Source organism: Myodes glareolus, chromosome 8, assembly GCF_982192425.1.
Source record: "Myodes glareolus chromosome 8, mMyoGla1.1, whole genome shotgun sequence".
NCBI classification, from domain to species: Eukaryota; Metazoa; Chordata; class Mammalia; order Rodentia; family Cricetidae; genus Myodes; species Myodes glareolus.
Window position 1 is genome coordinate 21,681,147 of NC_142033.1, and position 14,187 is coordinate 21,695,333.

Here is a 14,187-nt window from a genome sequence, read left to right on the forward strand (position 1 = left end):
AGAGTTTTTTGAGTAATCATGAAATATGTTCTTCTCTTCATTCTTTGAAAAGACAAAAGATATTTCAATAGAAAATTCCTTCAATCTTAGTTACTTCTGCTGATTTTACTTGTTTTATAGTAAATACCTGCTAGAAATATTTTTTTAAAAATAGGAGTTTATATATATGTATATATAGATATAGATGTATTTATATGTGATATAAATAGAACGTTTATTCATAGATGATATAAATACAAAGTCAGATTTATGATTTTCCATTCTCCACTATGATTATGATTAAGTTTTATAAGCTGAGGGTAAGCCAGGATTTAACATTTGTGTGATATATAAAGGAGATAATCATGACAATAAGCTGCATGAAGTATTTGTTTTATTTTCTTAAAGCTACAAGCAATATTGAAGTACTAATAGTATAGTATTAAGAATAATTGCTAGGTCATTGCCTTACATTGGTGCCTTTCTTTTTCAGGCCAAGTAATGATGGTTTGAAAGCAGACATACTGATTAAATTTCAGTTTCCCCATAACAATGTGGGCACTTTGAAAAGACAAGCTGATAGCATTTTGCACAAGAAGTTGCAATCCACCCAGAGCTTCATGAAGAGAGACATTTCATTACCTAATCTTAGAGGCAAGAAAGACACTTTTTTCTTCTCACAAGAGCTAACACTTTTAATTATCATCTGTCTCCAGAGAAAGCTTCTTTATTTCACTATAAAACAAAACCATTTTTATTCTAGGTCTCTGAGTCACTAATGAACAACTTCTCACTCATTTGGCACCAAAGATTATCTTCCCTTGGTTGGTATGAAAATAATTATTAGAACTATATGGTTCCCTAAATATAAAAATATTTTTTCTCTTATTAAAGCAAACCTTGGCAACATTTTTTAATTAAGTAACAATGTTTGTGGTATTTAAAAATATCCTAACTTCTACTTTGATACACTAGATCTCTAAATCTCTTTTATTTTGGCAAGAGTTTCCCCAACTGAATATATAATATGAAGATGATATGAACAAAAAAATCATAATATGTCAGGCACAAACATGGTCTAATTATAAGTGGAGTTCATTTAATATTAACATATTCTTCACACAACACACGGAATAGACTTGACCTGGGACATAGAGTGAGCTGAAGAAAAATGCCAAACCCTGTTAGAATGTATCTCAGTCATAGAAAAAAAAAATAAAAAATAAAAAATAAAAATCTATCTCACTTTCAACACAGACATAAAGAGGTAGTTGATAAATATTAGGTATGTGAGATTTTAAAAAGTTCTTTATAATTCTCAGACAGCTGCTAGCCTCTAAATTAACTTAGAAAATTGTCATATTTAATTAGAATTTTTTAAGATATGAAATGAGACTGGAAAGCCAACAGCAAATTACAAGTTACCGGTATATTTTCCCCCATTACTTTCATCCCCAAAATTGTTTGAGAGAGTGAGGTTGATTATGATATATCAAAAAGAAAGTTATATTATAGGTTTTTGCCAAAGTCATAAAGAAGAGATTTAGTTTGTGTAACATGAAAAGGCCAGGCCTGTTTGTTGGGGTTTTTGTCCTGCCTGGCCCCCCAGCTGTTTAGTCCCAGAGAAAATAATCACACATAGATCTCCATAAGTTATAATGCTGATAGGCCCATTAGGTCAGGCTTCTTACTGGCTAACTCTCACATCTTGATTAACCCATTTTTCTGATCTATTTTAGCCATGAGGCTCTGTACCCTTTTCAGTGGGGCAGCTCACATCCTGTTGCTTCGGTGATCTGGGCAGAAGTGGGAGGAATTAAATTCCTCCTCCCCAGAATTCTCCTGCTCTCCTTGCATCATTTCCACTTCCCCTCTGGTTTTCCCGCCTACACCTCCTGCCTGGCCAATTAGCGTTTTATTTAAAACATGATTGACAGAATACAGACAATTCTCCCATTTGAGGGCACATGGTATATCTGAGATACATTTTTATTTTTTACTTTTTATTGATTTTTTTGAGCTCTACATTTTTCTCTTGTCCCCTCCCTGCCTCTCCCCTCCCCTCCAACCTTCCCCCAAAGTCCCCATGTTCCCAGTATACTCAGGAGATTTTGTCTTTTTATTTATTTTTACAAATGTGTGTGTATGTGCAGGTGTTCATGTGTGTATGGGTGGGAGGGAGCAGGGAAGAAGGGTACACATACCTGTGCTTCTATGTGGCTGTAGAAGCCAAACATAAATATCAGACTTCTTCCTCACTCAGTCGCTCTCTATCAGGTTTTTGAGAAAAGTTTTCTCTCTGGTGAATATGGATTTCACTGACAGATAGACTACCTTAAGCAAGATCCGTCTCTGCGTCCCCAACTCTAGGGCTACTCTGTACTGCCTGGACTTTTAACATAGGTGCTAGGTTTCCAAATTCCAGTCCTCATGTTGTGTGGCAAATACTTTACCAACGGGGCTATCTTTCAGGTTGTCACTTTTAGAAATTTAATTTTTAATTTGAACTCCTATTAAGACAAATACTAGAAACTCAACTTCGTTATTACTATAGTAATCCCATCCACACCACATCCCTAGATCAATCCTACCACACCCGCCTCTCTATATTAATCACACTACACTTACCTCTTTATATTTTATGGGATATTGATGTCCTTCACAAGATTGTGACCAGACCTCCATCATTGCTGATCCACATAGACATCAGCTAATCTATCCCATAACAGAACTTCAGTCTCCTGTCTAAGTAAGCTATTTCACAGATGTTTCTCATTCCTTTCAGAAAAGTGATAATAATCCTTCCTGATACAAACACACACACACACACACACACACACACACTCACACACACACACTCTCTCTCACACACACACACATCTGTGCTCCACAGACTTGTTTGGGAAATTCTTTGACTTTTTATCTTTTTTCTTTCACAGCACACTATGCTTCCTTGGGTGCAGGAAATGTTTGCGCTACTCAGTGATGCACGCACACACAAGCTGAGCTCAGCACTGGGAGGGGATTGGGTCTGGCAAATGTTTGCCCTATAACTCTGTAAGCTAATTCAGTTCCTTGAAAGTGGGCGAGATACAAAAGGAGTCTCTTAAAAGTCAATTTCAGACTCATTCTGTACTCCTTAATGTCTATTTTCTTTACAGTTTCCTTATGATGGCTCTCATTACTCTGTCCTATTTGGAGTTTTCTCATTATTTGAACCTATACACTTCTGTCTTTAACAATTGTGAGGAATTTTCAACCTCTGTTTTATAGACTCTCTTTTTAGACCCATACTTATTTGACTCCATTCTAGAAAGTCACAAGTGTCCCTGTTCTGTAACGTATCCCACAGACACCAAAGCCTGCTCATTTGGGTTCGTTTACACTGCTCTTGAAGCTGAATAATTCAGCTACTGTCCTCAGGTTCACTGATGTTCCCATTATCCATCTGCACTAGGAATATCATCAAATCAGTTGATCTGTTCTCACTGCTATTATTTTTCTTATATGACAGCAATTTTTTCTCATCCCTATCATTTTGATAATTTTTAAATTATTTCTACTGCTTTGTTAATATTTTTCTATTTTTCACTTATTACAAGATCATTGATTGTGGCAGCTCTTCAAAATCTACATCAATTATTTCTTTCATTCTAGATCTCTCAGAATTAGCACTGGTTGTTTGTGTTCTCATTCAAACTGCAGATTTTCTTTCTTATTTTGTTTCATTTCATGAGATTTTGCATATTCTGAACATTATAGGCTAGGGGAATCTTAATACTGAATAAATATTTTTTTTTCCATTTAGCACACCTTCGACCTTGCCTACACTGGGAGTCTAAATTCTTGCCTACTTTTGTTATTTCAATGGCAGTTCAGCCTTGGAGATTCTTTCAACACTATGCTGTTTTGCTGCCTGCTATTCATGGCCATAGAATGTGCTTCTCTGCACTGACCTGTAGTTTCATATTTCTGTCTATGGACCTGGATCTCCTTATGTCACTAAGTAGAGACAGGAGTCTGCAGATGTCTCCACAGATGTGATAGTTTGTCCACCAGTGTTTTGGTCACAGCAGGGGAACTGGGGTGGTTTAGGGATTCCTGGTGTCATTGTTTCTGGAGAATTGGACTTTCAAGCTTGAATTTTACAGTAGAGGTCTAGAGAGGTCTCTATTGTCCTTCCCCTCTTCTAGTATTTTGCATAGGAAAATTGAATATTTCCAGGGATTGTTTTCTTTGAACTTGTTGATAAAGGCCATTTATTAACAGACCTTTCTGGCCCCTAGTCCAGGTTACAAGTAAAACAAAAAGAAAGGTCATAAAGCCCAGCCCTTATCCTTCCTCAAATTCTGAAGTCTTTCACCATTTTGTCTCTTTCTATACAGCTTCCAGAGTTCTTTTATCGTAGTAAATAATTTTAATATCACAACTCTTCTACAAAATTTCACAGTATTGCTATACAATGTATGCAGGTCTCCCCATGCACTCTGTGTGTGTGTGTGTGTGTGTGTGTGTGTGTGTGTGTGTGTGTGTGTGTATGTGTGTTATTGTACCACAGTTCAAACCTAGGACCTTGGGCATTGTAGGTGAAATACTGACCAACCCCTCAGTCCCCCCATGCACTTTGGTAAACTATATATTACTTAAAATATCTAATATAGCATAAATTATACATAAGTACTTAGCATACTATATTGTTTAGGGAATATAATGGGAAAAATACAAGTCAGATTCAGTGTTTTGCAAATATTTCTGACTGGGAGTTAGTTGAATCTATTGATGCAAAATTCACAAATACAGTGTGGACTGTAGCTGGTTGCATTTACAGAAGAAGAAGAGAAAATTGAATCTGAACAATCTTGGCCCAGAACTAAAGTTTTACAGTATTTCCATCGGGTAAGAAGAGCACAGCTATTGAACCATGCCTCTATGTGAGACACAGCTCCATCACAGACGATAGATATTGGTTTAGGAGAAGGTTGTTAATAAGTTACAAATTAACCATAACCCACTCACTGTGAATTATGACCCAATAGAGGGTAGGACTAACATATAGATAACTTTCATGGGAAGGACGAACTGCCTGACCTTGAGACTGTTCCTCAACAAGTATTACATCATGTTTCTGTAGACTTGTATCATGGCATCACTACAAAGATATTATACAACACAGTGTATAATTCATCACAGTACATATCTTATAGAACTCAGTAGACTATAGATCATAACTGCTATTCATCTATTCACTCAGCAACTATGCTATTCCATTCAGGAACTGAAATCTCTGTACACCTAGAATCAATATTCTAACCGAAAGGAGAAAGTGAACAAACTGGGCAGCCACAAGTAATGTTGTCCTGACAACAACATGAGACTTCAGTTTGCTTTGTCATGGAAAGCACTGTAAAAGAAGGAGTCTTTTAAAGTTGAGGTCTAAAAGACAGGAGACCCTGCAGGGAAAGGCCATGGGAAAAGCGTTCTGATGAAGCAGGCAGCTAGTTGATTAAAGACTGCCAACAGAAGCAACATCTGAACACAGTTAAGACCTTGAAGGCCCAGGTAGTAAGGAGGAAGGGCAGTTCAGTATGACACTGAGGACATAATAGGGTCCTAGACACCTAGGGCCAGCTAGAAAATCTACTACAGTTCTATAATTAACTTCCTAACAATGGTTTCAACTCAGTGTCCCTTGAGACTGATCTAAAGACCTGACCCTGAAATGCTAGCCCATTTTTCATCTGAATATACTTGACTCGAATCTCACTACACATGCTGGCATAAAGAGCAATACAAGTGATTTGGGAAGGTAGTCACGGGTTATATAATTTTCAAGTTTTATCTGTAAATAAAAATGATAACATGTTAGATGCGGTGGAATTTGATACAATAGGAATAAATCTATGGGCCAATCCTAGATACCAGACTTTGAAGATGGTTTGTACGCCTCTCCTATACAGCACCATACAAGTGAAGCTAGAATGAAAGGCTTCTACACATGTTGGAGGACACATGTAAACATGGCTCTACACACCTAACTTTTACATCAATAAATTGGTATGACATTAATCTTTCAGACAAATAATGTCTGTCTGTGACAATGATTTTATAATCATATCAGGATCTTCCTGAAATCCATGTGCAGTCAGAATCTTAACTGATATTTCAGTACCCATTTTCATGGCTTATCTTATTGCCTTTACATTGACTTTCTTCATTAGCTCATTTTTTCCAAATCTGAAGATTTCATACCATATAGGCATTGTACTTTAAATTATAACACTTAAGTCACTGAAAAATGACCTTCATTTCATTTTTTTTCCAGAAATGAATGCAGCACTAGCAGAGAATATTCTAAACAGTGGTGAGTCCAAGAATGTCACTCATATGTTATTAAATCAAAGAATCAAACTCACAACTCTTTGGTCTTTATCTCCATGTATCCCACTTCTCAAATACCTACAGTATTTCTAAATGGATATGTGGCTTACTTTCAATTAATGAGAAAATTACTAACAAATTTTTTTTATAAATTTTCTAGCAATATTTTTTCTTTTAATAGTAAGATTCACTACTGACCTCCTTAACAAATTCCATGAATTTTTCCAATTTATTTTTATTTGACTTATGCTGTAGCAATTCCTATCTCCAGTAGCCTTTAAGTTACCCGCCCACTTGGGTGTGGCCTCTTATACTATATATGCTGATATAAAGCATGCATCTGACCTCTTTCCTAGCTGCTGGAGGGGGCCGCTTGTTTGTTCCCGGTCACTTAGCCCTGAAACAATCACACAGAACCTATGTGGCCCAGCTGCTTGGCCCATTAGCTCTAGCCTCATATTGGCTAACTCTTACATATTAATTTAACCCTTTTCTATTAATCTGTGTATCGCCAAGTGGCTGTGGCTTACCGGCTAAAGTTCCATCTGGCTCTGGCAGGGGCTAAGTTCTCTCTGACTCTGCCTCCATTTTTCCAACATTCAGTTTAGTCTTCACCACCTAGCTCTGTTTTACCCTATCAAGTCAAGCCAGTTTCTTTATTCATTAACCAATAAAAGCAACACATAGACAGTGGACCTCCCACATCAGACTTATTTGTTAAAATATAAATTTTCATAGATTTAAATGAAACCTACTATGTTATATAAAATATCATTTATTTAATAGATTTAAAAATATTATGGCTAAAATTTATCTGCAATAATTGTAAACAATCACTGGAATAACCTGTTGTAAATAACAGGACTCAGAAAATATGAAAAACAAATATCAAAGGAAAATTACTTCAAATACACTAAAGATGATAGTTAACTTTTAACTATTAATGCTTTAATTGAAAAATATATATAATCAGTAAACTTGACTATCCATCATCCTCATGACATATACTGTTAATTTTAATAAATATTTTCAAGGCAAGACACATCCTTAAATATTTTCATGCTTAATTTTGCTGAAGACATCTAGATACATTTACAAGTCTCTGCAAATAACCATGTTATCTTGTTCTGGCTGGCAGATTGTGGCTTGGGGATGGAGTACCCACCCACAGCAAGGATTGCTAATGGAAAGCCTGCAGACAAAGCTTCCTGGCCATGGCAAAGCAGCCTACAGGTGGATGGTATCCACCTCTGTGGTGCATCCCTGATTGGCTCCCAGTGGCTCCTGACTTCTGCTCACTGCTTTGATATGTGAGTCCTCAGGTTGCTCTCTTGAAGTCCCAAGCATCTCTGCTGCTCACATTCATATTCCATAATTCTTATCTCTTCTTCATCCTTTCCATGACTCTCTTAGTCCCTTGTTGGCAAGAGTAGAAAAGAAAATCAGTTACTGAAGAAGAGGGCAAAGAATAGATTGCTTTCAGTTCCAACTGAATGTATCTTTTGTATTCATCTCAGTTTTACCTATAAACAAGGCAACAGTGAAAAATCAAGTATGCTCACCAGTTTTCCTGAAATAGACAGAAGTTTTCTTTTAGTGCCTTTAATTATATCCCAACCTAAGCTAACATCTGATATTCTACATGAATGCCATGGGCTATATGTTTTTATTCTTTGTACACTATTAAAGATTTGTCATATGTCACTGTTAGAGAGAAAAAGGAAGATAGGATAACCATAGCAAAATTCAAAAATGGGGGAAATATTCTAAATAAAATGCCCAATGGAAGAAAAGTCATAAAAACATAACATATGGCTACAAATTTATCTTTTTTTTCTGAGCCTCTATCTTTTTCTCTCTTTTTTTGTCTATGTCTTCCTCTCTATGGACTTATGAATAAAAATATATGACTGTACATGATTATGGGTATGTATGAGTAGTTAAAGAAATATATGTAGACAATTATATCAAGCATTTTTATTTTATTCAAATAATATATTTTGTATATTATTTATATAAAATAACAGTAATACATTCTTTCCTTTAAAATGCATACTCGTTCTCAAAGAGTGTAACTAAACCTTTTAATGGAATGTTTCTTATCAGCTAGAAAGCAAATTATCAGGATGGGAAAGTCTAAAAAGAAGATAGTGTGAAAGTCCAAATCAACTATGACCTTAAAGAATTTGCCCCCACATTTAAGTTCAATTGCTCATCCAGAATTCTGGGCAACTTTAGACCAGAAATGAACCCACTGTGTTTGCTTCTTTTAACTTGTAATCAGATACAAAAACCCCAAACTGTGGACAGTCAGTTTTGGGACAACCCTAAGCCATCCACTGACGACAAGAAAGATAGCATCCATTATTATTCATGAGAACTACGCAGCTCACAAGCATGACGATGATATTGCTGTGGTCAAGCTCTGCAGCCCCGTCCTGTTTTCTGAAAACCTGCGCAGAGTCTGTCTCCCCGATGCTACCTTTCAAGTCTTGCCAAAGAGTAAAGTGTTTGTCACTGGATGGGGAGCTTTGAAAGCAAATGGTGAGTATATCAGGAAAAACAAGGATTCAACCATGCAAACCTAATCTGCTTCTGCAAGGAAATTCCTAATCAAATACAAAAATATAAAGTATAAATCAAGATAATCTCATGACTCTCACAGCAAAAAACTGAAAACTTTAGCTATAAACAGTATTCATGTACTTACATTTGATATAGTGGCTAAGATAGCAATATATAGACAGTCATTTTATAGACTATATTTTCATACTCTTAGAACTTTCTTTTCAAAGCTTATCAGAGCATATTCACTCAAATAGCCTTCCTTCTGCCTGCATATTTCATATGTAGGAAGTTGGTTATGTCTGTCTGACTCATACAATTTGCAAGCACTAATCATGATAATCCTAGAGGGTCATAGTGCTAAACTGAAAGGGCCTCGGCAAGGAATCCAAATAGCTGTTCCTATCTGACATTAAATATTAAATGGGAGCCTCTGATCTGTGTATCTCTGAAGCTGGTAATAATATCAAGTTGAGACATATGACATTTTGTTCCACTAAATAATACTCAAAAAATAGCAAGCACAGACTTTTAGATGTAGGCATGAGTTTTGGGTTCCTACGCTGCTGCTTCTCCTTTTCCTCCTCCTCCTTCTCCTCTTCTTCTCCTTCTTCTTCCTCCTCTTCTTCTTTCTTCTCCTCTTACTTTATTTTTTATTGAAAATGGATTCTTCTGTCATATAATACATCCCAACCACAGTTTTAACTCCCTCTACTCCTCCTAGATTTTGTCCCAATTCCCTATCTCCCAATTCACTACTCCTCTGTTTTCCTTTAGGAAAGAGCAAACCTCCAAGAGACAACAGCCAGGTTTCTTGCTAACCCCATAATGACTCCCTCTATAAAGATATCTCTTTTCTTCCCTCTAGAGGGTTACCTTGCTCAGCCTAGATACAGGTGGGAGGGCCTTGGTCCTGCCTCAAGTGATGTAACCTATTTTGTTGACTCTTATGAGAGGCCTCACCTCTCTGAGGAGTGGATAGTGGGTGGCATTGGGGAAGCTGGGGAGAGTAGGGAAAGGAGAGGAGGGAAAGGGAACTGGGATTAATATGCAAACTAAAAAAGATTGTTTTAAAAAACAATTTTTAAGAAACTTTAAAAAAGAGAGGAGACAACAGCCAAACAGGACAAAACAAGGCATAGTAAGAAAAGACAAACGCCCTCATATAGAGGCTGGACAAGGCAACCCAACAGAATGAAAAGAGTTCTAAGAGCAAGCAAAAGACTCAGAGACACACCTGCTCCCACTGTTAGGAGTCCCACAAAGACACCAAGCTAACAGCCATAGCATATATGTAAAGGCTACTAAGTTCCCAATTTCTTAATTATGCCAATTCTTCTTTTATAAAAAGAACAAGAATTTCATATGAGTGGCATTTTTAACTGAAGCTGAAAATGGAAACATGAAAACATAATAGCTTAAAACAATATTACATTCAAGTAAATGGCAATTGTGCATTACACTCAATGCAAACGAATTAAGTAATGTGGTTAGTGAAAAAAGCATGATGGGTGTGCTGTCTATTTGTACTGATGTTTGCTTTGAACAGCAAGCCACACCAATTTCTTTGTACACATCATCCTTCTCATGAAGCAATTGGATCCCATAGAATGAAACTTGATTCTTGATAATGCTAGTCTTTCTAAATGATTTATAAATTGGAATTATCTAGTTTCTCGTCCATTTATTGTTTCCTTATTTAGGTCCCTTTCCCAATTCTCTCCAAGAGGTTGAAATAGAGATCATAAGTAATGATGTATGTAACCAAGTGAATGTGTATGGTGGAGCTATATCATCAGGAATGATATGTGCTGGATTCTTGACAGGAAAACTGGACGCCTGTGAGGTAAGTGTACTCTAACCTACAAAAACTGCCTCTACTCGATAAGGATGAAATCACTGATCACAGAGTGATGTCATTTAGCACAGTTTGGTGAAATTAGCTTGTGGAGGAGAGAGGTGTGAAGAGGGACTGGAGAACAAGACATATAGCTCCTCATGAAACATCATATTGAACAGAGCTATCTAAGCAAGGTTTTCAGTTGAAAATCAGAACTCTTGGTAGAGATCAGTAATTCAGTCAGAGTAGAAAACAGGCATGAAGCCACAGAATCAAGGCTCAGTCAACTAAACTTTGAATATCTCATTCCTATTAACTTCAAGCCACAGTGAGACAAGATCTGCTAATCTTTGTAATTAAATAGTGTATGCCCAAATAGAATTACAGTATTGGGAAAAGTAATTACCTGTAGTCACTCCTTTAAACATAGTAGATCACAGATCATTTTTCAAATTATAGAAATAGCATTTTCTCCATACTTACAACACATTTATTACAAGCACTAAGCATTTAAGCACATTATCAATTCCAAATATGACTATTTGAAGATCTAAAAATAACTAATGAATTAAAGATATGACCTATAGCATTTGTGACTGGGCACAAGGACTTAGTGATTTCTTGAAGAATTAATATTGTCTATGATAACTTGGCACATGTGTGACATTTGTTGTATGCATGCATGTTTGTCGACCTGATATTGGTTGTCATACAATGATAATAAATATGCATTCATTTATTTATTCAGCTATTTGTGAATCATAGGTTACTACAGACATTGCTGAAGGAAACTGAAATTTAAGACAAACACAATGCGTCTACAATTTCATTAGGGCACGGATTACTAAAACAAAGGAAGAAAGTCAGGGTTTAGCTACACGTTCTAGAATACAAGGTATCTTTCCAATTCCCCCTTGAGAAGGAGAAGCAAGATGTGTATCCAACATACAATGAAATCACACGACTCAGAGACTAAACATGATCTACACAGGAGCTGACATTCTCGGCTCATTGGCTTATACTTATTTATTTTTACTGACAGTACAGTAAGAGCGTGAAGAACTCAATTTTAAAGGAGGCCTGAGAGAAAGCAGCTAAGGAGGGTTGTCTTCAGTCAATCAGGGTGTTCACGCTGTGCACCAGACACTGGAAGAGACTAAGAAAAGGAGGAATGTGGAAAGAAAGGAGCCTCAAAGTTGCTTCAGGAGCCTCTGCCTCCTCCAGACTCTACCATTTCCCTCATTCTAAGAAATTGTAATAAACTATCACAGGGTATTTTTTATTTTTGGAAAGGATAAAGTTATCACGTAAAGATAAATTTTAAATCTTTTTTCGAAATCTTATGTTAAAGGTAACTGAGATTAGGTCTTTAAAGGTGTTTACTGGGGACTTGCCATAGCCTTTCATTAACAAATGCTGCACATTTGAGAGAACATTCCAGAACACTCTACTACTGATTAATAAGAGTGGAACAAAGTGAAAACCTAATTTAAACCAAGGCATCACTTCTATCTAGTAGAGTTAAAGAAGCTTTGTGGAAAAGTCGCAGTGTTCTTTCCAGATATGGATTTATTAGACAGGAGCCAATTAGTTTTCATTTCGGAAACAATATTTCCCACATTGATTATGTTTTCCTTCTTTTCTAGGGTGATTCTGGAGGGCCCCTGGTCATTCCTCACGACGGAAATATCTGGTATCTTCTTGGCATTGTTAGTTGGGGAATCGACTGTGGAAAAGAAAACAAGCCCGGAATTTACACGAGAGTGACTCATTATCGGAACTGGATTAAATCTAAAACTAACATCTAATGCCACCCCTTATTCAAACTGGCGTGTCACACACGGCCTCCGGCAAATTTCATTCGGTGTTCATTACCGTGAACATGGTCATCTAGTTCGAGATGCAAACGAGCATGGTGTGGTGACCTTAAATCAGAAGGGGACAGACTTTCTTCCGCGTTTCTGGAACGTTTCCACCAACCATGAACACAAAGGATGCTGTCTGCTCCACAAAGCATCTGATTACCGCCCTGCTCACCTCTGTTCTCCTACTTCATATTTCTTCCAACTTACCGTAATCGGAAGATTAACTAAATACTAACTGCACCGCCACTCTCTGCTTCTCTCCAGACCATTCTCTTGTGTCTCCATGGTTTTTGGCCTCTTCAAAGAAAACTCTTTTCGGCAGTTTGTTGGTCCACTGACTAGACAGGCCGAGTTACTCCGTCTAAGCCAATGGTGACAAATGGTGGAGCAAGCACTAGACACGAGACTAGGCCTTCGGAGATGGCAATGAGCAGGTTCATTTCCTTTCATCTTCAGATAGGTATTGAATCTTTCCCTGAGACGTCATATTTATATTTGTACATATTTTATTAGACAATTTAGTTGATGTATATTTTGAAGCAGTGAGTTTTTTAATCACATAAAAGATTAAAGGTGATTATTTTGGCCCTTTCATTAATAAACTGCAAATGGGCAAGAGTCTAGTAAGGTTACTTTCAGTTCCATATCTAAAATGAGAGATGTTGCATTACTTACACAAATTTATTTTTTAAATTGTACTTTATATTCTCTTAATTCATTTTGTTTAACTACTTTTATTTTCAACCACATTTAGAACAATTAAGTACCTGTAAGATGGAAAGTTGGCATAAATTAATTCCAAGAAAATGTAAATACCTGATATGAGAAGCTAAAGTACCAGTAGACATTCATAAAATATTTTTTATAAAATGTTAGCACAGATGTTGTTGGGCAACAATTGAATTTATTGTTAAATAGCACGTATATCCTATGGTAGAATATTTATATAAGACATTCAAATAATCAGAAAGCATCTTTAGAATATCTCAGTTTCAAAGATAAAATTGGTAGTTTCATAAGTATTTAGTTGTCCAATTTTTCATTCTCACCTGTGAGAATAGAGTGGTGTCAAACCAAATGCAGAATTACTGTGTACAGCTTATCATTTTTTTTATAATTGATGAGTTAACTGCTGTGTTAAGGTTTTCATTGGGGTTTTGTATTGAGTCTTGGCTAACATATTACACTGTACATACTGGAAGGTATTTATGATAATAAACTAAATTTGTTCTCTCTGAGTTGTCACTGAATGATGGTTCAATTTTCATGCCCCTGATATTTTGTCACAGATGCATCATTGTTTGGGGAAGGAGGGAGATCATTATAGGCACTGTCTGCCACCTGGCAACATTTCTTACTTCTACATGAGATGCCTATAGGACCCCGTACACCCCGCTACCTCTAATCCCACCACCAGCCCCCAGCCCCTGCTATTCTTCTGCTAAGATCAAAGAATATTGCCAATTAATGGCATATTAAAAATAAAAAAGAACTTTTTTGTAAACTGACAAAACTATTCCTTAACCCAGGAAAAGGTATTTATGGCAATCAAAAAAAAAA

General features: G+C 36.5%; 1 protein-coding gene across 2 annotated transcripts in view; it reads left to right on the plus strand.

The window, feature by feature from the left end:
• Positions 1 to 13,865, plus strand: part of LOC125408211 (transmembrane protease serine 11G) — a 34,608-nt gene extending 20,743 nt beyond the window's left edge. For both annotated transcript variants that reach the window (XM_085691702.2, XM_085691704.2), the window contains 6 exons: positions 473 to 633; positions 6,302 to 6,340; positions 7,496 to 7,667; positions 8,642 to 8,901; positions 10,626 to 10,768; positions 12,409 to 13,865. In XM_085691702.2, coding sequence (XP_085547828.2) covers positions 473 to 633; positions 6,302 to 6,340; positions 7,496 to 7,667; positions 8,642 to 8,901; positions 10,626 to 10,768; positions 12,409 to 12,570 — 937 coding nt within the window. In that variant the 3' untranslated portion in view covers positions 12,571 to 13,865. The remainder of the gene's footprint in view (positions 1 to 472; positions 634 to 6,301; positions 6,341 to 7,495; positions 7,668 to 8,641; positions 8,902 to 10,625; positions 10,769 to 12,408) is intronic.
• Positions 13,866 to 14,187: the final 322 nt, after the last annotated feature.